Source organism: Anomaloglossus baeobatrachus, chromosome 3 (genome assembly GCF_048569485.1).
Source record: "Anomaloglossus baeobatrachus isolate aAnoBae1 chromosome 3, aAnoBae1.hap1, whole genome shotgun sequence".
In the NCBI taxonomy this organism is placed as follows: Eukaryota; Metazoa; Chordata; class Amphibia; order Anura; family Aromobatidae; genus Anomaloglossus; species Anomaloglossus baeobatrachus.
The window spans coordinates 590,645,819-590,668,691 of NC_134355.1; the positions used below are offsets into that span (position 1 = coordinate 590,645,819).

At 49.4% G+C, this 22,873-nt stretch overlaps 1 protein-coding gene across 1 annotated transcript; it reads left to right on the forward strand.

The window, feature by feature from the left end:
• The first annotated feature begins 402 nt into the window (after positions 1–402).
• Positions 403–14,890, forward strand: LOC142295622 (serine/threonine-protein kinase PAK 2-like). The gene is made up of 3 exons (XM_075338722.1): positions 403–594; positions 9,293–9,430; positions 14,620–14,890. The coding sequence occupies exons 1-3, from the start codon at positions 451–453 to the stop codon at positions 14,704–14,706; spliced, it is 369 nt and encodes a 122-aa protein (XP_075194837.1). The 5' UTR covers positions 403–450; the 3' UTR covers positions 14,707–14,890.
• The last annotated feature ends 7,983 nt before the right edge of the window (positions 14,891–22,873 follow it).

A 22,873-nucleotide genomic window follows, 5' to 3' on the forward strand; every position in this document is an offset into this window, starting at 1 on the left:
CAGCAGGGGCCAGGTCGCTGCTTAGTGTCACACATAACGAGATCGCTGGTGAGATTCCTATTACGTCACAAAACCTGTGACTCGGCAGCGATCTTGCTAGCGATCTTTATTATGCTGTGACCTCACCTGATGTGATTAGTGGATTCTGTGTTATTATAATCCTGCTTGGGATGATAAGGAACCTGCTGGAAATTCTTCTGAAAGGAAGAGAAGTATGGAGTCCATCGAATCTTAGAAAACCCTAGTGGTCAGGGTGAAAATTGCAAAGTTCTTAAAAAAAAAAAAAAGTGTAAAATTCGTGATATTTGGGAAAAAAATGGCAAAAATTCTTCGCACTTCCATGTTTTTCATTCACCCTAATAACCTTTTTTTTTCCTTTTTCCTTTGTCATCTTAAGCGGACTTTGGTTTCTGTGCTCAGATCACTCCTGAGCAGAGCAAGCGAAGCACCATGGTGGGGACACCATACTGGATGGCACCTGAGGTGGTGACCAGGAAAGCATATGGTCCCAAAGTCGACATTTGGTCCCTTGGAATCATGGCTATTGAAATGGTGGAAGGAGAGCCACCTTATCTCAACGAGAACCCTCTAAGGGTAGGTACATTTTTTTTTTTGCACCTCAATAATAATAGAGCTGATGATCCATTGAGGTCTGACCAATGGGTAGAGTGAAGTGGCACTAGAAAAGGTCTGCTCAGTACAGTTTAAGAAAACTGTAGATAGGGAAAGAAAGGCGCAAAAATAGGGTCTTACCCGGTTTATGGGTTTAGGAAAGTAAAAGAATGAATACACTCACCTGATCAGGTTGTGCCAGTCACAACCCCTGTGTAGATATATGTGAGTGCTAGAGTGGTTCAGCAGCGGCCCCGTTGAAGGAAAAATGCTGTAAAAGTTCAGGGTGGAAAAACGGGTTTAATGCCGCGCTATAAACCACGAGCCGATGTTATTAAAAATAGATATTCTTTTATTGAAACATTCCTACGCGTTTCAGAGGCATGTGCGCCTCCTTCTTCAGGGAAAAGATATCATACAAATACAGGAAATACAAAGGTTTATATAGAAGTTTCCAGGAGAAGCCACGCTCCTGGGGATGACCTCTTCACCCCATGACTCATAGCCACGAGGAGTAGAGCTACGTCATGATAGAAAAAAACGACTGCATGATGTTACACATTAACTGAAATGGTTTTTCTTCAAAAAAAATAAAATGGAAGGTATACCCTTAGTGAAATGAATTTAATCAGAACAGTACTTATTGTCTTTTTCTATAAAAAAGAAGAAAAAAGAAAAAACGAGGGAGGAAAAAGGAAGAAAAGAATATATATATGGGAATGGTCGGGCTTGAACCTGAGAAGTAAGTGTCAAGGAAACAATGGGCAGAGATTCTCTAACTACTATCCTGTTTCTTTGAAAGGTACTGTGAAGCAATGACTGCGGGAGATCTATAGGACTTCATCAAATATATGAACAATAAATTTATATATATATATATATGTGTGTGTGATTCTTTTGTTTTATTTAATTATACATTGTGTGTCTGATTTATTTAAATCTAGGGTGTTGGGACTCCCGTTTTTTTATCGGGAAAAAGTGTAAAAAAAATGATGAAAAAATGTGTAAAAATAGGGGGGGCGGGGGAGGGAGAAAAACCCGAGTCGGTATCTCCCTGAAAAAACAGTGTGGACATTACCACGGAGCAAGAGAAAAGGGAAAAGGGGTAGAGGATCAGGGCGCATGCGTGGGGAATAGGTATCCCCGTAGTGAAAAGGTAATAAGAGTTCAGACCGTGGGAAAAATGTGAGAGGACGCATGCGCAGTGCAGAGAGAGTGAGCGAGGTAATGTGAGTTCAGACCGTGGGGAAAAACAGTACAGTGCGTGCGCTGAGTGAGAGAAAGTGATCAGATGCGCTGCTGTATGCAGGGGGAAGACGTGAAAAAGGCCATTTGAGAGGGGTTATTATTGCAGTATATTTTGATGGCTGAGTAAAACTCAGCCATCAAAATAGTCTACAATAGCAACCTCTCTCTGTCATTCTTTCTCCCCCCCCCTTTTAATAACGAGCCATAGGAATCATTTTTACATTGTATTCTCCCTCATGCACGGACTGCTCAATATAGAGCAATTTGCATCAGTTAATCCACCCTCAAAATATAAAGTTCCAATCAAGATTCCTCTTTTACATGGTCAAATGGCCTTTTTCACGTCTTCCCCCTGCATACAGCAGCGCATCTGATCACTTTCTCTCACTCAGCGCACGTGCTGTACTGTTTTGTCCCACGGTCTGAACTCACATTACCTCTCATCATAGGAAATCGCTCACTCTCTCTGCACTGCGCACTCTTATTACCTTTTCACTACAGGGATACCTAATCCCCACGCATGCGCCCTGATCCTCTACCCCTTTTCCCTTTTCTCTTGCTCCGTGGTAATGTCCACACTGTTTTTTCAGGGAGATACCGGCTCGGGTTTTTCTCCACCCCCCCCCCTTTTTTTTTACACATTTTTTCATCATTTTTTTACACTTTTTCCCGATAAAAAAACGGGAGTCCTAACACCCTAGATTTAAATAAATCAGACACACAATGTATAATTAAATCAAAAGAATCACACACATATATATATAAATTTATTGTTCATATATTTGATTAAGTCCTATAGATCTCCCGCAGTCACTGCTTCACAGTACCTTTCAAAGAAACAGGATAGTGGTTAGAGAATCTCTCTCCCATTGTTTCCTTGACACTTACTGCTCAGGTTCAAGCCCGACCATTCCCATATATATATTTTTATTCTTTTCTTCCTTTTTTCCTCCCTCGTTTTTTCGTTTTTTCTTTTTTTCTTCTTTTTTATAGAAAAAGACAATAAGTTCTGTTCTGATTAAATTCATTTCACTAAGGGTATACCTTCCATTTTATTTTTTTTGAAGAAAAACCATTTCAGTTAATGTGTAACATCATGCAGTCGTTTTTTTTCTATCTTGACGTAGCTCTACTCCTCGTGGCTATGAGTCATGGGGTGATGAGGTCATCCCCAGGAGCGTGGCTTCTGGAAACTTCTATATAAACCTTTGTATTTGCTGTATCTGTATGATATCTTTTCTCTGAAGGAGGCGCACATGCCTCTGAAACGCGTAGGAATGTTTCAATAAAAGAATTTCTTTCTTCATCGTTCCTTATGGGAGACCCAGACCATGGGGTGTATAGCTTCTGCCTCCGGAGGACACACAAAGTACTACACTCAAACGTGTAGCTCCTCCCTCCTAGCATATACACCCCCTGGTAGCCAGTCCTAGCCAGCTAGTTTTAATGCTTTGTGTTCAGGAGGTCACACACACATGCATTCTCTGATTTTTGATTTTTTTGATTTCAAAGATTTGGAAGAAAAGCGGGTCCAGTCTGGACTCCCGGCATGTCCCTTCTCACCCCACTGTGTCGGCGGTGCTGTTAAGGTTGATTTTACAAGGCTGGAGCCTTCACATGCCGCGCTCCTTCACCATCCCCTGGGGCTCTGGCTTGAAGTGGGAGCCATCACGGTTCTCACTGCTTTGCAGGAGACCGGTCTCCATCCGCAGCCCTTTCAGGATCCTGCCGGACGGAGCGCTCACCTCCCAGGGACCTGGCACCTGCGTCTCACAAGCTAAGTACTGAGACGTTTTTACCACAGAAAGTGGTCTTTCCAGGGGTCCCTTGTACTTTATATATTGGGGAGAGTGTGTTATATGACTGTGTTAACATTTCCGGCCGGTTCTCCAGTTTTCACTGGAGAACCGCGCCGATGGTGCCTGCACGCTGGCCGCATGTTTAAATCTAGGCCCCGGCTTCGCCTGAGGCCTAGTTTCGATTTCACTGCTCCTGCATGTCAGTCATGCAGAGGGACAGTGCGGCTCCGCCCAGCGGCTGTTCAGCACAGGGAACGGACACTCCTCACTGAGGAAAGATTCCCTCCCCTGTATACCTCATTTGCCTCAGAGTAGGCCCCGCCCCCTCTCCTCGCTCCGGTCGCCATTTTCTCAGCGTTCTCAATGTCTGCATAGGCACAGAGATACCACATTGTGATAAATGGGGGCCTGGGCTGGGGGACTGGAGGGCACAGAGATGTATGTTAAACGGTCTGGCAAGCCACAACCTCCGGTTGTGCAGTTGCTTATATACTCTGTTTATATACTCTGCTGGGGGTCATTCTGGACAGAGCCCCCACTTCTGCAGCATGTCTCACATCAGAGCAAGGCTGCAAGGCTGTTCTTAATATGCACTGCATGTAGACTCGTACTGTCTGTACCGAGCACATAAACACAGTGGTCCCTCAGCCTGGAGGCTCATCAGTGGTCCCTCCAGCTGCTCCGGCTCCGGTGGTGCTGAGCATGCATTAGCCCCCTTCTCAGGGCGCTTCTGCTGCTACGGCTCGCTCAGCAAAGCTCACAGAGGACTCTTCATCTGGTCTCAGACCCCGTCCTCCTAAAATGGAGACGCAGGGTCCCCTGTCCTTCCCCGTCCCGCAGCTCTGATTCACGAGCTGACTCACAGGACGAGGATGTCGTCTTTACTAGGGGCTTGGACGCTACTTCATGTACCATTGATCTGTCCGAAGGTGATGCAGATGCTAATGATTTGATTGCGTCCATTTATTTGTACTGGACCTCAATCCGCCTGTATCAGGGGAGCATTCCCCTCTGGTAGAAAGGCATCAGTATACCTTAGAGAACAATGAGTGTGTTCCTTAGCCACTCCAGTTTTCAGCCCACTGTGACCAAGCCCAGAGCCTGTCCTGACAGACGCTCCCAAAGCGTGGTTCTGATGACTGTTTCCCCCTTCCACCAGAGGTGGTCAAGGAGTGGGCTCATTCACCAAGGGTGGTCCCTACGGTGTCTAGACTTTCAGCCCGGATAGTTGTATCAGTGGCTGACGGCACCTCTCTAAGGATCCCACTGTACATTAATTCTGTACTGGACCTCAATCCGCCAGTATCAGAGGAGCAACCCTCTCTGGCAAAAAGTGACCAGTTTACCTTGCCTAAGAGAACAAGGAGTGTGTTTCTTAACCACTCCAGTTTTCAGGCCACTGTGACCAAGCCCAGGGTCTGCTCTGACAAACGCTTCCCAAAGCGTGGTTCTGATGACAGTTTTCCCTTTCCACCAGAGGTGGTCAAGGAGTGGGCTCATTCACCAAAGGTGGTCCCTCCGGTGTTTAGACTCTCAGCCCGGACCGTTGTATCAGTGGCTGATGGCACCTCACTTAAGGTTTTGCTGTCCGCCAGGTTGTCCTTCTGGCCAAATCTGTATGGAGGCGGCAGGGGCCTCGTTCTCCCCAGCTTTTGCAGCAGTGCGGGCTTTCAAAGCCATCTCTGCTTCTCTAGAGGAGATGCATTCCCTCACAGGGACTCTATGCCCGAAATGGTTGCCTTAACTTCCAGACTTCAGTCTTTTCATCCTATGCCATGTCTGCCATGCTGGAGACTCTCACCGCACTGCGGTGGCCTCGGCTAATTTCCTCGCTATCCGCAGGCTCCTGTGGCTTCGGAAGTGGAAGGCAGATGCTTCTAAAGAAGTTCCTTGCTGGGCTCCCTTTTGCTGGGACCAGACTATTCGGGAACAACTGGATGAAATTATTAAGGAAGCTCTTGGCGGGAAGAGTTCTTCCATGCCACAAACCTAAACCAGGAAACCTGTCCAGGGCAGGAATCAGTCGAGGTTTCGTTCTTTTCGTTCCTCCATCTGATCGTTCTCTAAGCCCTCGGCCTCGTCCACTAGCTCAGCCAAGGATCGTAAACCCAAATGGCGCACGAAGCCGCGTCCTCAGAAGACCGCAGGAGATGCTGCCACTAAGTCAGCCTCCTCCTGGCTATCTGGCCACGCCAGCAACGTCCTTGGTCGGTGGCAGGCTCTCCCACTTTGGCGACGTATGGTTTTTAACACGTCTCCGATCAGTGGGTGCGGGATACCATCTCCCACGGCTACAGGATATAATTCTATCCAGCCCGCCAAACAGATTTTTTCTGTTAACTCCCCCCTGCTCCAAGGCCGCCGCCTTCTCACAGGCCGTGGCATTCTTGCAGGCCAATGGAGTAATTGTACCGGTTCCCGACTGGGAACGGTTCTGAGATTTCTGCTTAAATGTATTCCTAGTCCCCGAAGAGGGCGGTGCCTTCCGACCTGGATCTCAAGCTTCTCAAGCATGTTCAGGTGCGGCATTTTCACATGGAGTCTCTGCGATCAATCAATGACCCAAGGAGATTCCCTAGCATCCATCGACATCAGAGATGCCTATCTGCATGTGCCAATCGCAGTTTCACACCAGCGTTGGCTACGTTTTGCAATCGGAGTGGTCCAATTCGTGGCTCTTCCCTTGGGGTTAGCCACGGCCCCTCGAGTATTCTCAAGGTCGGGGCAGCTGTGATTGCGGTCCTGCACCTCTAGGGGTTGGCAGTGATCCTTTTGTCCTGGACGGCCTTCTAGTCTGGGCTTCATCCAGTGCAGACTGTTAGCGGAGTGCCTCGCTCACTCTCGCCACTCTAACCAATTCGGGTGGCTTGTCATTCTGTCCAAGTCCACTCTGACTTCGACCCAGAAGTTCACGTACCCAGGGATGCAATTCGAGACTCTGTCGGCACTTGTGAAGCTGCCCTTAGTCAAACAGCAGTCCCTCCGCTGGCGGTCGACGTCGTTCCATCAGGCACCTAATACAGGTGCTGGATCAGATGGAGGCGTCAATGGAAGCGATTCCCTTGCCCAGTTCCATCTGCGTCCTCTGCGGCTGGATATTTTCCGCTGTTGGAACAAGCGGACTTCCTCCTTCCACGGGGTGGTGGCTTCGCCACAGACCAGGGGCTCGTTTCAGTGGTGGCTTCAACCCCTCTGTCTCAGGGACGCTCCTTCCTGGCCTCGTCCCGGGTGATCCTCACCAGGATGCTAGTCTATCCGGCTGGGGAGCAGTATATCTCCACCATGGAGTGCAGGGCACTTGGACTCTGTCCGAATTAGCCCTCTGGATCAATGTGCTGGAAATCAGAGCTGTGTTTCTAGCTCTCTAAGCCTTTCACCATCTGTTGGCGGCCAGGCACATTCGAGTCCAGTCAGACAACGCGACAGCGTTTGCCTACATCAACCTCCAGGGCGGGACACTCAGCCGCCTGGCAATGTTGGAGGTTCAACGCACTCTTCAGTGGACGGAGGACTCCTAGTCCACCATATCCGCAGCCCACATCCCAGACGTGGAAAACTGGGAGGCAGATTATCTCAGCCGTCAAACCGTGGCTCCACGATCCTCAGGCTTTTGCGGCAGACACACTGGTTCAAGTTTGGTCCCAGCTTCGTCTGTTTTACGTGTTTCACCCTCTAGCTCTTGCCCAGAGTCCTGCGCAAGATCAGAAAGGAGGGCCGTCGGGTCATTCTCATTACTCCAGACTGACCCAGGCAAGCTTGGTACCCTGACCTGCTCCATCTGTCCGTAGAGGTGCCATGGCATCTCCCGGACTGTCCAGACCTTCTCTCACGAGGTCCGTCTTTCCGCCAGAATCCTGCGGCTCTCAGATTGACGGCGTGGCTTTTGAGTCCTGGATCTTGACGACTTCTGGTATCCCTCCTGAAGTCATCTCCACTATGACTCGAGCTCGGAAGTATCCTTTGGCCTTTTTGCCTTGCCGACCCTCCTGTCCCTTCTACAGTCCGGTCTGCAGCTAGGTCAATTCCCTTAAGGGACAGGTGTCGGCTCTGTCAGTGTTGTGCCAGCGGCGTATCGCCCGGCTGGCTCAGGTGCGCTCCTTCATGCAGGGCGCATCTCACATCATTCCGCCTTACCGGCGGCCTTTGGAGCCCTGGGACCTTAATCCGGTCCTCACGGCTTCCGGAAACCCCCCTTTGAGCCTCTTAGGGAGGTTTCTTTGTTTCGTCTTTCACAGAAAGTGGTCTTTCTAGTGGCCATAACTTCCCTCAAGAGAGTCTCTGTTTTGGCTGCACTCTCTTCGGAGTCACCCCTTTTTTTGGTTTTTCATCAAGACAAGGTGGTTCTCCGTCCGACTCCGGACTTTCTCCCTAAGGTGGTTGCTGCTTCCACCTTAACCGGGGCATTTTCCCTGCCTTCCTTTTGTCCGGCTCCTGTTCATCGCTTTGAAAAGGCGTTGCATACTCTGGATCTGGTGCGGGCACTCCGGATCTATGTGTCTCGCACCGCTGTTCTTAGGCGGTGCACCTCTCTTTTGTGCTGACCACTGGTCAGCGTAAGGGCCTCTCGGCATCTAAGCCGACCCTGGCTCGTTGGATTAGGTCGGGCATTTCCGATACCTACCAGTGTACTCAAGTGCCTCTCCCGCCGGGGATCAAGGCACACTTGACCAGAGCTTTCGGTGCCTCTTAGGCTTTCAGGCCCAGGCTACGGCTCAGCAGGTCTGTCAGACTGCCACTTGGATTAGTCTGCATACCTTTTCGAAGCACTACCAAGTGCATGCTCATGCTTCGGCAGATGCGAGCTTGGGCAGACGCATCCTTCAGGCGGCTGTCGCCCATTTGTGAAGTTAGGTTTCGCCTACTTCTCAGTTTTTCTGTTTATTCCCACCCATGGACTTCTTTGGAATGTCCCATGGTCTGGGTCTCCCATAAGGAACGATGAAGAAAAAGAGAATTTTGTTACTTACCGTAAATTCTTTTTCTTATAGTTCCGACATGGGAGACCCAGCACCCTCCCTGTTGCCTGTTGGCAGGTTTCTTGTTCCGTGTGTTTTCACCGGCTGTTGTTGTTGTAGACAGAGGTTCCGGTTGTTCCGGGTTTTGCTCTGTCTCTACTTGTGGGTGGATGTCCTCCTTCAGCTTTTGCACTAAACTGGCTAGGACTGGCTACCAGGGGGTGTATATGCTAGGAGGGAGGAGCTACACGTTTGTGTGTAGTACTTTGTGTGTCCTCCGGAGGCAGAAGCTATACACCCCATGGTCTGGGTCTCCCATGTCGGAACTATAAGAAAAAGAATTTACGGTAAGTAACAAAATTCTCTTTATTTTTAATAACATCGGCTCGTGGTTTATAGCGCGGCATTAAACCCGTTTTTCCACCCTGAACTTTTACAGCAGTACAGTTTAAGGCCTACCATGTGATCACCTAAAGTTATGGGACCTAGTTTGATTTTGGCTGAAATAAGAGTAGTCGTAAAAAAATAAATTAAAAAAAAATAATTGACTTTTAAAAAGCATGTCCACTTAATATTCAGTGTTAAGTCTAGCATTAAATATACAAAAGGAGTAGCTGAAAATATCCACAAAAATGAATTTACTGGACCTCATACATCTTTTTGCTATTCTTCCTTCAGGCTTTGTATTTGATTGCTACTAATGGCACCCCAGAACTGCAGAACCCTGAAAAACTTTCACCAATTTTCCGAGATTTCCTGAATCATTCATTGGAGATGGATGTAGAAAAGAGAGGATCAGCAAGAGATCTCCTACAGGTTAGTGAAATAAATGCTTCAACATTATGGAAATTTTAAAAAGGGCTTTTCACCACATTTTCATGTTGCATTGGTACATGAAGTAAAACTGGCAAGATCACACTTGTCTGCTGCTCTCAGGGCTTTTGTAATCGCGCTGGAGTGTGATCACGGCTGGCATTATGTCTCACGTAGCAGTATCCTGCCTGCTGTGGCCTGATTCTGTGTGGGATGTAATGGTGCCGTGCTCTGATCTCCCTGCAGAGCAATTACAAGTGGAGCACAACAGAAATAAGTGTGATTCCTGACACCTCTCCGGACAGGTGTGTGTGTGTGTGTGTGTGTGTGTGTGTGGCAGTACAGTAGAGATGACAATGCTATGAGAGGAGAGTAGCTGATAATGTGACGCAGCTGCACCTCCCCTTAAATGGACTCATGCAGGAGGGTAGACCAGGAGATCAGGGCTGTATCACTGCATCTCAAACACTAAAGGTGGTGTCACACATAGCGATGACAACGACGTCGCTGCTAAGTCACCATTTTCTGTGACGTAGCAGCGACCTGGCCCCTGCTGTGAGGTCGCCGGTCGTTGCTGAATGTCCTGCTTCATTTTTTGGACGTTGCTCTCCCGCTGTGAAGCACACATCGCTGTGTGTGACAGCAAGAGAGCAACGAACTGAAGCGAGCAGGGAGCCGGCGTCTGGCAGCCTGTGGTAACCTGTAACCACGGTAAACATTGGGTAACCAAGAAGCCCTTTCCTTGCTTACCCGATATTTACCTTAGTTACTAGCGTCCGCCGCTCTCACACTGTCAACAGGGAGCCAGTACTGGCAGCGTGAGAGCAGCGGACGCTAGTAACTAAGGTAAATATCGGGTAACCAAGAGAAGTGCTTTCCTTGGTTACTTGATATTTACCTTAGTTACGCTTCCATGCGTCGCTGGGGGCTGGTCGCTGGTGAGATCTGCCTGTTTGACAGCTCACCAGCGACCATGTAACGACGCAGCAGCGATCCTGATAAGGTCAGATCACTGGTCGTGATCGCTGCTGCGTCGCTATGTGTGACACCACCTTAAGAAACCTCTGAACTATTGTGTGGGCGTGTTCTCTCCTTTGTGTTGCTCCCTGCTTATGATTGGTCATTATCATACAGGGGAAGAAGTACATGCCCCCACCGAAAACCTGATAGCATGCACTCATTAGGGGTAAAGTGCGTTAATTGCCAATATCTCCGCACCAGAGACGTGAAATTAATTATTTAAAAAATAAGTACTACTTCTTTGCAGCCGCATACTTCTTTGTATCTTGTTTCCAGTTAACCCCTTCAGCCCCAAGCCTATTTTGACCCTAAAGACCAGGCCATTTTTTGCAATTCTGACCAGTGTCACTTTATGAGGTTATAACTCTGGAACGCTTCAGCGGATCCTGGTGATTCTGAGATTGTTTTTTCGTGACATATTGGGCTTCATGTTAGTGGTAAATTTAGGCCGATATTTTTTGCATTTCTTTGTGAAAAAAACGGAAATTTCGCGAAAACTTTGAAAATTTTGTAATTTTCAAACTTTGAATTTTTATGCTCTAAAACCAACGAGACATATGACACAAAATAATTAATAAATAACATTTCCCACATGTCTATTTTACATCAGAACAATTTTGGGAAAAAAAAAAAATTTAAGGAAGTTATAGGGGTTCAAAGTTTATGAGCAATTTCTCATTTTTACAACAAAATTTACAAAGCCACTTTTTTTAGGGACCACATCACATTTGAAGCAATTTTGAAAGGTCTACATGACACAGAACACCCAAAAGTGACACCATTCCAAAAACGGCACCCCTCAGGCTACTCAAAACCACATTCAAGAAGGTTATTAACCCTTCAGGTGCTTCACAGTAACTAAAGCAATGTGGAAGGAAAAAATGAACATTTTTACTTTTTGCAACAAAAATGTTAATTTAGCCTCAAATATTGCATATTCATAAGGGTAGCAGGATTAAATGAACCCCCAAAATTTGTTGGGCAATTTCTACTGAACACGCAGATACCTCATATGTGGCGAAAAACCACTGTTTGGGCGCACGGCAGGACTCGGAAGGGAAGGAGCGCCATTTGACTTTTTTGAACAGAAAATTAGCTGGAATCGTTAGCCGCACCATGTTGCGTTTGGAGAGCCCCTGAGGTGCCGAAACAGTGGAGCTCCCCCACATGTGACCCCATTTTGGAAACTAGACCCCTCATGGAATTTATCTAGATGTTTATTGAGCACTTTGAGCCTCTGGGGGCTTCACAAAAGTTAATAGAGTTGAGCTGTAAATAAAAAAAAAAAATTTTACCACAAAATTGTTACTTCAACCAGGTAGCTTTTTTTTTCACAAGGGTATCAGGAAAAATTGCACCATAAGATGTATTGTGCAATTTCTCCTGAGTACACAGACACCTCATATGTGGTGGAAATAAAATGTTTGGGCGCACAGCAGGGCTCGGAAGGCAAGGAGCGTCATTTGACGTTTCAAACGCAAAATTGTCTGGGATAATTAGCGTATTCCATGTTGCGTTTGGAGACCCCCTGAGGTGCCGAAACAGTGGAGCTCCCCCACATGTGACCCCATTTTGGAAACTAGACCCCCATGGCATAGAAAAAAAAAAACAGCGGAAGATGGGGGGGGGCGGCAGCAGATGGGGGGGCAGCGGCATATAAAGGGAGCATCTGTGATTGTGAGACGGCGGCTGGGATAGGGTGGGGGCGGATGGGAGAGGGCGCAGTGGATGCCGTAGCAGCAGAGGATGGGGGGAGGGGGCGGGTGGGGGGGATGGGTGGGAAGGGGAGTGGGAGGTGAGATTGGGGATAGTTACCCTACAGGATGGATCTAGGCAGCTGGATCACAGGAGATGGAGGCAGCAGATCGGGGAGGGTGAGAGGTGGGGGAGGGAGCGCGGAACAGATCACGGAGGAGACAGGTGAGCAGAGCACAGATCACGGAGGAGACAGGTGAGCAGAGCACAGATCACGGGGGTGAGAGGTGAGGGAGAGCGGACAGCTGATCACGGGGGTGACAGGTGAGGGAGCACAGATCACGGGGTGACAGGTGAGGGAGCACAGATCACGGGGTGACAGGTGAGGGAGCACAGATCACGGAGGTGAGAGGTGAGAGAGCGCAGATCACGGGGGAGACAGGTGAGCAGAGCGCAGATCACGGGGGTGAGAGGTGGAGGGAGAGTGGACAGCAGATCACGGGGGTGACAGGGGAGGTAGCACAGATCACGGGGGTGACAGGGGAGGGAGCACAGATCACGGCGGTGACAGGGGAGGGAGCGCACATCACGGCGGTGACAGGGGAGGGAGCGCACATCACGGCGGTGACAGGGGAGGGAGCGCACATCACGGCGGTGACAGGGGAGGGAGCGCACATCACGGCGGTGACAGGGGAGGGAGCGCACATCACGGCGGTGACAGGGGAGGGAGCGCACATCACGGCGGTGACAGGGGAGGGAGCGCACATCACGGCGGCGACAGGGGAGGGAGCGCACATCACGGCGGTGACAGGGGAGGGGGCGGGTAGCTGACCACGGGGGTGAGAGGTGGAGGGGGCGAGCAGCACATCACGGAGGGGAGGGGGCGAGCAGCACATCACGGAGGGGAGGGGGCGAGCAGCACATCACGGAGGGGAGGGGGCGGGCACCGATCACGAGGGGGAGGGGCCGGGCAGCAGATCGGAGGGAGCGGTGGCACTATGACAGATGGAGGAGGACAGGGATCGTGCACCCTGTCCTCCTCCATCTGTCATAGTGCCACCGCTCCCTCCGATCTACTGCACGGAGGTGAGGGGCCGGGCAACGATCACGAGGGGTGAGGGGCCGGGCAGCAGATTGGGGGGAGCGGTGGCACTGTGGCAGACGGAGGGCGGCGGCGGCAGCGGATCGGGAGGTGTGGGGGTGAGGGTGCGGGCAGGAGATCGGGGAGACAGGTGGCAGATCGCGGAGGGCGGCGGATCGGGACGCTTTTCGTACAGTGCAATGGCAGCGCGGCAACTTCCGGGTCCCATGCTCCGGTCTCATAACAGCATGGGACCGGAGCTTGTCGCCCTGCCATTGCACGGTGTACACTCACTGTGCTCACTGTGCTGGCGTGCTGCAGGGACAAGTGAAGCTGATGGGGGCGGTCACCGGCAACAGGTCCACTGTGATTGGAGAAATCGGTCACAAGGCCGATCTCTCCAATCAGAGCATTGGAGCTGGGGGAGGGTGATCCAGTGAGGTCACCCAGCTCCAGCCAATGGCCAGTGCAACAGCTGCACTGGCCAGGGCTGGATTTCAATGTTTCAGTCATTTTAAATGGCTGGAACATTACAGTGGCTGTGATTGGTTGAGCGGCGTTCGTCAGCCAATCACAGCCTCCGTAGGTCCGGGGAGGAGGCACCACCCCTCCTGAGGTCAGGAACAGGTCCCCTCCTCCCCGAATCTGCGGTTTTTGTTAACATATTGCAGTCACCGGAGGCTCCGGTGCCGCGATTCCGCCATGACGGAAAGATCCGTCCTTGGTCGTTAAGGCCCAGGGCACAAGGACGGATCTTTCCGTCCATGGTCGTGAAGGGGTTAAACATGAAACATTTGGTAACAGGTCCTTTTTAATGGCAAACCAGGGTGTTTTCTTTAGACAGTCATTATTGTTTTGTGTTTATCAAATGGGCCTTATTTTCACGCTTGATACTCTATGGGCCTGTTCATACCTTGTGGGGGGGTTGAGGGGGGGGTGTTGCCAAGTGTCTGCAAAAGAGTCGCAGATTGAGCTTGCTCAGTCACATGAATGGGTCAGTGAATAAACTGATAGCACTTGAGCTCCATCCATGCGTCATCTGAAGGCTGGCCATGTCTGACTAGATGCATACAAGACGCTTGGAATTTTTTACTTCTTTAGCAAAAAAAAAAACCCTGATGCCTCACAGATTTTGAAGTTGAATACATGGACCAAAAATGGATGAAAATAGTCTCTTACACATTATTGAATAAAGATCCATCTTTTTTGCTTATGAGAAAAGAACAGATGTCTAAATGAGGCCTTTGTAATTGGGGTTAGAAAATAAATCTATTGTACAATACTTCTTGTAATCTTGGGGTTACTGAAAAAATAAAACGTCAATTCATTGATCTGGTTTCTTCTTGTCTGAGTGCACTTATTATACCTAGTAATTCTTTTTTCTTCTTTTCCACAGCACCCATTCTTGAAACTTGCAAAACCACTGTCCAGCCTTACTCCTCTAATTCTGGCTGCAAAAGAAGCTATGAAAGGCAACCGTTAACATCCAGTCGAGACCTTCCTCCAGTATGCCCTTTGCCCTGTTAACCCTCCTAACATTTTACAAGTGCCACTCCTCCTCCTCTGCTCATCGGCAGCTGAGACGATAATCGACAAAAAAAACTGGACCAGAGATTTGCGTTCTCTTCTTGTCGTGGCAGTGAAAGTACTGCGTGCGAGCGAAGAGGTGGCAACCCCATGCTGTGCGACTTTCTTCTTGAAAGAAGAAATAAGCTGTGGCCATTTCAAGTCCCAACCTTTTTGGGATTCCGACTGCATTGTGGGAATACTTTTCTCTGCCTGTGCCCTCTAAAGATGCCTGCTCTTGTTTTCTGGCCTTTTCTTGATACTTGAATAACTCTCATGCCAGTGCCGGAGCTTTGATCTGTTGCTGGCTCCTTTTTTTATTCCATTCGCTCCCCGTGTGCCTGGGATTCACCGTGGTCTTGTGCTTGGGGCAGTGTAAATGAGTTGCGACACCCAGCTCCCTACCACAGCTGTTCAGGTCTCTAATGTGCAAGGCATATCGCTGGTGGGGAACTGAATAGAAACCCGTCTTAACGAATACTTACGTCATTGATTTTTGCAGTAGGGAAAGGGCTGAGGAAGCGAGGACTGTCCTTGCCTGCACCATACTGTGTCAAGAGCTAAGAGCTAAATAATTCTTTCACAACAGTGGCCTCTTCTTCTTCTTCTTTTTGTAATTAATATGGACACTTTTTTTTGTAATCTCCAAGTGCTCTTAACATTACACCTAAATCTCAAGACATTTGATAACTTTGATTTTTCTTAAACTGCCTTCTATAAAATCACATTAAGGGAAGTTGTGCCAAAGTTACAACCTTTTTCTATGCAGGATTTTTTTTTCTATATATATACTCAGTTTGATAAATTTTTGTAATGTTCTTTCAAAAAATACCAACAATTGACAACATTAAGTGCCTATGATGAAAGTAGTCTGTGTTAGGCAGTAGGTTTCCCAAGAGTATCAGGAAGTATTCTCTGGACCTGAGCTATTGCTCTCGGCTTAAAGTTGATGATTTCCCTCTCCTTTCGCTACATAAATCCGGGACTAATTATTGTACTCCCATTTTTTTTTTTATCTAAAACTTTTGCGCTGACATGGCATTCGTGCCAAAAGTCCAAAACCTTCAGTGAAACTACAAGTAACATACGGCCCTACTTGTATAGATGATGCCAGCGGTCCGAATCCTTTCATTGTGTTATATAACCCATTGGACAAAAGGGAATTGTAGTATCAGACTATATGGCGCATTGTGTCCCTGCATTGCTTTTTCTTTTTCCACCTTTTCAAGCAGGAAGTTTTAGCTAAGTCTTGGACATTATTGTAGTATACGGTAGCTGAGCCTGCCAACATCAACAAGACTCAAAGACAGACCACATTGTCCTATTCTGAAAATGCTGTGCGTAAATGTGCCTTTACCGTTGGCAAACAGCCTAGTATCTACAGTGTCTTCTGTTTTGTTGCGGTTATATGCCCTCTAAACATATCAGTTGCTGGGATTTATTATTCCAGATCGATATGTAGATTATCCTGTTTTTCCTTGTGCTGCTGCAGACTTGGGCGTCATCTGTGCCGTCTTGTTAGTTTGCATTTTCAAAGTCAATTATTCAGCACCGGTGCTACTGGTAAAGAACGGTCTCACGGAAAACAACTGCAACATCACAGAAAGCGCCGTCATCATTTTTGTTAAATAGTAATCGTTTAAGGTGGTGATGAATATGTACCTGAGACCAGTGGAGCGAGATTTTAATGTATAGCTTTGCCATTGCTAAGGGATCAGCTCCTCAGATTCATCTTCTCCCTGTTTTTTGCCTTGGTTAGTTGATCTTCCAAGACTGATACACCAGTCAGAGGATACACTGCTATTTCTGAAGCTGATATTTGATAAATGTTGGCTATTTTGATAATGTGTGTGAGTATATTCCCGTGACTGCAGATATCTGGTAGCGTTGAGCAAAATCAAAATGATATACAGGGTCCTGGTCTGGTGTCCTTATTAGTCGTTCATGGCTTTGGTTACTAGGCCTATTAAGATGTCATGATGTCGGGGGGCCTGATAGTCACTAGAGCAGTGTTCCTCAACTCCAGTCCTCGAGCCACCAGCAGATAATGTTTTCAGGATTTCCTTGGTATTTCACCTGGATTTATTACTAAATTAATCCTGAAGACTTGATTGGTTGGCGGCTCTTGAGGACTGGAGTTTGAGTGTTACACTATAGAGGCACCAAAGATTTCTGCAGTCAAGTAGTGGCCGAGAAAGTTTGGACTTCCCTGATCCAGCTGCTATAGACTACCAACCAACATCCTTCTGATCTTCTTGCTCCACGCTATTTTCAGACTCCTCGATTACAATATACTCAGTCCTTTTGTTCCCAGATAAAGATGATGGAGGGCCCGAACTGTCTAAGAACAGCTAATTCACCTCTCATTTGGAACACATGCACCCTTGTAAGGGGGGTGTCTTTAGGAGGAGTAATTTCCAGCCAATTGAGCATTAGGCGGACTGTTTTCTTGGGTGATTTACCAGTTTTCCAGAAGAGAACATATCAAACCCATGGTGCTGATGTGTGGGAACCAAGGACGGCAGTTACAAAGAATAGAAAATCGCTCCATATTTCCACGTTTGAGTATCATGTTTTTATATAGCTCCGTTCTGCTTCAAACAATACAAGTAACATCATTGGTTACATTTAGTCATTTCCCCTTATTAAGAATTATGCATGTACTCACTGAACGGTAGAATGAAAAGTAGACTGTTCTTGGTTCCCTAAAGGGATTATTAGTGGGAGCCATTTATGTCCATATAGTGGCACCAGGCAGCAGTCCGTGATTACTGCTTAGTATAGAAGTTGCTCCATTTGACGAATCATACTGTATCGGAGATGTGTGAAGATGGCTGTAATATGTCAACCTTAATTAATGCTTAGAAATGCGTGTACATAGCTAGGATCTAGAGGTTGAATACGTGAATGTTGTGTCCTTTTTGAGTTTTTGTCGGAGATTGCATTAACAAAAGCGTAGGGCATTTGTAATGATTTCTTTGCATTGACCTTGGTTCCTTATTAACATGTGAGACTTGAAGGGAGATCTCATTTTCACAATATCCACTTTCTAAAGCATTATAACTTTCCTGGAAGAACTATGCTGAAGTTGGGCGTCTTCAGGAACCAGCATCCCTGACTCCAGACATACATGGCACTCTGAAGTAGGATCTCGCTACTTCTAAACCAAGAAGCACTGAGATTCCGTAAGGTCACAGAATAATGGATTATTTTTCTGGTTACATTGTTGAAGTTGCTCAATTCCTCATCACGAGGCTTGTCGAATGTCTCATGTATGGAAGAGTAAGGTCTCCGTTCATATTAAATCTAAGATACTTGCCTTTCTGTCTTATGTTTCTTCTTCTCCCTGTAGCTTTTGCATGCAGATGTTACATATTTTTGTGGTTCCATTCTCTGCAGTACTTTTCCTGTCTTGTTTAATTTATCCCATCTTTTTATTTAATTACGGCAATAACTACTGAATCATTTGTGTGCGTCAACTTTGCTTGGAATAAACATTTTGTTTTATTTTAGAAGTATCCATCCCGTTATTACTATTGCTTTAGAAGTTGTGTGTGTTTATGTACATTGTTTACTCGGAGATGCACAACCTTTTTCTTTGTCGCTCCATTGGGAGACCCAGACAATTGGGTGTATAGCTTCTGCCTTTGGAGGCCACACAAAGTATTACACTTTTAAAAAGTGTAACCCCTCCCCTCTGCCTATACACCCTCCCGTGGACCACGGGCTCCCCAGTTTTATGCTTTGTGTGGAAGGAGGCACACATCCACTCATGCATTCTCATACATACTTAATGCGGCTCTGGGAGAAGTGGGATCCTAAGCGGTCATCCATGAGCTGGGACCGTGCTCCATCCGCAGCCCCTGCTGGAACCTGCCGGACCGGAGCTTCTTCACCCCCAGGGACCGGGCCCTGCAACTGGAAGGTACTCTGTGTCCCCATGTGGGGACTGTACAGGGAGGGTCGCACCTTATCCCCGGAAGCCGCGGTAGTTCCGTCCGTTGTCTTTTCGGCGGACTTCCGCGCCGACCATGCCTGCTTGTCAGGCGCGGCCTTAAATTTAGTCCCCGGCTTCGCCGCGGCCTGGTCGTGAAAAATCCCGCCCCCGAGCCTGCCTGTCAGGGGTTAGGGCGGGATTGCCGACATGACGTCGGCTTTGAGGGCTGGAGCATCTTGCATGTCTCCCTCCCCCCTCATTGACCACTTTGGGGACTCCAGATTCCCGCTCTTTGCTAGCGCTGCCCCCCCCCCTGAGAGCTCCGGCGGCCATTTTTAGCATTCTGCCGGTGGATGCTACTCAGCGGCAAAGCTCTGCAGCTCCGGGGGATCCACGACAGGGAATCTGGAGGACACACTCCGCTCGTTAGCGGTTGGTAAGCCACACCGGTCACCCGGTGCTGGTCCCCCTAGGGTGCCGGGATATATATATATATATATAATAGATATATATATATATCTGTTCGGAAAGGCTGTATACCCTTTTCCCATATACCCTCAGTGGTCACTCTCCTAAGAGACAACAGCATGTCGTCCACAAGGAGCAAAGCTACTAAGGCACAGATTTTTTTCGCGGCCTGTACCTCTTGTGGGGCTATGTTGCCTGCGGGATCCACCTACCCTCACTGTGATCAATGCTCGACTCCTGCCACGCTTGCTCAGCCGGAGCCAAGGGCACTTGTGGGCCCCTCGGCTCATGTAGATCCCCCTGCTCCCCCTGAACAGGCTGCAGGGACAGAGTCACCGTCGTTGGCCTCTTTCGCTGAGAAACTCTGTCACTTTCTCAATCCATTGCACAGTCTATGGACAAATGGTCATCTAAGCTCCTTGAGGCATTGCAGTCCAGACCGGGCCCTTCACAGGCCCCAGCCCCTGTTAGTTTGTTTCCTCCAGGCCCTTCTCGGTCCGCGCCGCAGCGCGCTCCCAGGATAGCCCCTAGGCCCCAGGCGGAGGACTCCTGCCCGGACCGCAGCCCCAGACCGGCTAAGCGGCCTCGCTGGGACTCTTCCCCGACCTCCTCACGCTGCTCTGGATCCCAGCTTGAGGACTCTCAGGACGACGAGGCGGACGTGGGAGCTCAGGGCTCTGACCCTGACTTCGCCCTTAACCTTGATACCCCTGAGGGGGACACCTTATTAAATGATCTTATCTCGTCCATCAACCAGGTGTTGGATCTCTCACCCCCGCCTCCTCCTGCAGAGGAGTCGGCTTCTCAGCAGGAGAAACACCAATTTCGATTCCCCAAACGTACGCGCAATACGTTTTTTGATCACTCTAACTTCAGGGACGCTGTCCAGAAGCCCAGAGCGGTCCCGGACAAGCGCTTTGGTAAACGGCTCACTGACACGTGTTATCCCTTTCCACCTGAAGTCGTTAAGGGCTGGGCACACTCTCCCAAGGTGGATCCTCCAGTCTCTAGATTGGCTGCTAGGTCCGTTGTGTCTGTTGCCGATGGCTCATCCCTGAAGGATGCCACTGACAGACAGACAGAGCTCTTGGTGAAGTCTATTTATGAGGCCACGGGCGCGTCTTTCGCCCCGGCCTTTGCGGCCGTGTGGGCTCTCCAAGCAATCTCGGCATGTCTGACTGAGATTAATGCTGTCACGCGGAATTCTGCTCCACATGTTTCTTCCTTGACCTCTCAGGCATCAGCATTTTCGTCCTATGCCATGAACGCCGTCCTGGACTCCGCTAGCCGTACGGCTGTAGCATCCGCTAACTCCGTGGCAGTCCGCAGGGCCATGTGGCTGCGCGAATGGAAAGCAGATTCTGCTCCAAAAGGTTCTTAACTGGTTTGCCTTTTTCTGGCGACCGTTTGTTTGGCGAACGGTTGGATGAGATTATTAAGGAATCCTCGGGAAAGGACTCCTCCTTTCCCCAGTCCAAACCCAAGAGACCTCAGCAGAGAAAAATCCAATCGAGGTTTCGGTCCTTTCGTCCCTCCGCCAAGCCCCAATCCTCTTCGTCCAACCGGCCGGAGAAAGGCCAGACTAACTCCTATGCGTGGCGGTCCAAGTCACGCCCCCAAAAGGCCGCAGGAGGCACTGTTTCCAAGACGGCCTCCTCATGACTCTCGGCCTCACCTAGCCATATCCTCGGTCGGTGGCAGGCTCTCCCGCTTTGGCGACGCCTGGTGGCCACACGTTTAAGACCGATGGGTGAGAGACATTCTGTCTCATGGTTACAGGATAGAGTTCAGCTCTCGACCTACGGCTCGTTTCGGCTCGTTTCTTCAGAACCTCCCCACCCCCCGCACAGGCCGACACACTTTTTCAGGCAGTGGACGCTCTAAAGATAGGAGTTGTGATTCCCGTTCCCCTTCAGGAACATGGTCGCGGATTTTACTCCAACTTGTTCGTGGTGCCAAAAAAGGACGGGTCATTCCGTCCTGTTCTGGACCTCAAGCTGCTCAACAGACATGTGAGAACCAGACGGTTTCGGATGGAATCTCTCCGCTCGGTCATCGCCTCGATGTCACAAGGAGACTTCCTAGCATCGATCGACATCAAGGATGCTTATCTCCATGTGCCGATCGCACCCGAACATCGTTTCCTGCGTTTCGCCATCGGGGACTAACACCTCCAGTTCGTCGCATTGCCCTTCGGCCTGGCGACAGCCGCACGGGTTTTCACCAAAGTCATGGCATCCGTCGTGGTGGTCCTGCACTCTCAGGGCCACTCAGTGATCCCCTACTTGGACGATCTCCTAGTCAGGGCCCCTTCTCGGGTGGCGTGTCAACGAAGTCTTTCCATCACTCTGGAGACTCTCCAGCAGTTCGGGTGGATCATCAATTTCCCGAAATCCAAGTTGACGCCGACCCAATCACTGACTTACCTCGGGATGGAGTTTCATACCCAGCCAGCGTTAGTCAAGCTACCGCGGGACAAACAGCTTTCTCTGCAAGCGGGGGTGCAATGACTTCTTCGGAGTCAGTCACACCCCTTAAGGCGCCTCATGCACTTCCTGGGGAAGATGGTTGCAGCTATGGAAGCAGTGCCGTTCGCGCAATTCCATCTACGGCCACTCCAATGGGACATTCTTCGCAAATGGGACAAGAGTTCGGCTTCCCTCGACAAGAACATCTCTCTTTCCCTTGCAACCAAAACATCACTTCAGTGGTGGCTCCTACCCACATCTCTGTCTCGGGGAAAATCCTTCCTACCTCCAACCTGGGCCGTGGTCACCATGGACGCGAGCCTGTCAGGTTGGGGAGCGGTTTTTCTCCACCACAGGGCTCAAGGAACCTGGAATCCAATAGAATCGTCCCTTCAGATCAATATCCTGGAGATAAGGGCAGTATATCTAGCCCTATTGGCTTTCCATCGGTGGCTGGAGGGCAGGCAGATCCGAATCCAGTCGGACAACGCCACTGCCGTCGCCTACATCAACCACCAAGGCGGCACTCACAGTCGTCAAGCCTTCCAGGAAGTCCGGCGGATTCTGCAGTGGGTGGAAGTCACAGGCTCCACCATCTCCGCAGTTCACATCCCGGGCGTAGAAAACTGGGAAGCAGATTTTCTCAGTCGTCAGGGCATGGACGTGGGGGAATGGTCTCTTCACCCAGACGTGTTTCGAGAGATCTGTCGCCGCTGGGGAACGCCGGACGTCGATCTCATGGCGTCACGACACAACAACAAGGTCCCGGCCTTCATGGCACGGTCTCAGGATCACAGAGCTCTGGCAGCGGACGCTTTGGTCCAGGATTGGTCGCAGTTTCGACTGCCATATGTGTTTCCCCCTCTGGCGATGCTGCCCAGGGTTCTACGCAAGATCCGGTCCGACTGCCGTCGCGCCATTCTCGTCGCTCCAGACTGGCCGAGGCGGTCGTGGTATCCGGATCTGTGGCATCTCACGGTGGGTCAACCGTGGACACTTCCAGACCGCCCAGACTTGCTGTCACAAGGCCCGTTTTTCCATCTGAATTCTGTGGCCCTCAACCTGACTGTGTGGCCATTGAGTCCTGGCTTCTAGCGTCTTCAGGGTTATCTCAGGATGTCATTGCCACCATGAGACAAGCCAGGAAGCCAACGTCCGCCAAGATCTATTACAGGTCTTGGCAAATCTTCTTATCCTGGTGCTCTGATAAC

Bases quoted from the DNA above. Each gene is read 5' to 3' on its own strand.
- LOC142295622 (XM_075338722.1), top strand. From the start codon at position 451: ATGGTGGGGACACCATACTGGATGGCACCTGAGGTGGTGACCAGGAAA. The intron at 595-9,292 runs GTAGGTACATTT...TTCTTCCTTCAG, and splicing joins TCAACGAGAACCCTCTAAGG to GCTTTGTATTTGATTGCTAC. The intron at 9,431-14,619 runs GTTAGTGAAATA...TCTTTTCCACAG, and splicing joins CAGCAAGAGATCTCCTACAG to CACCCATTCTTGAAACTTGC.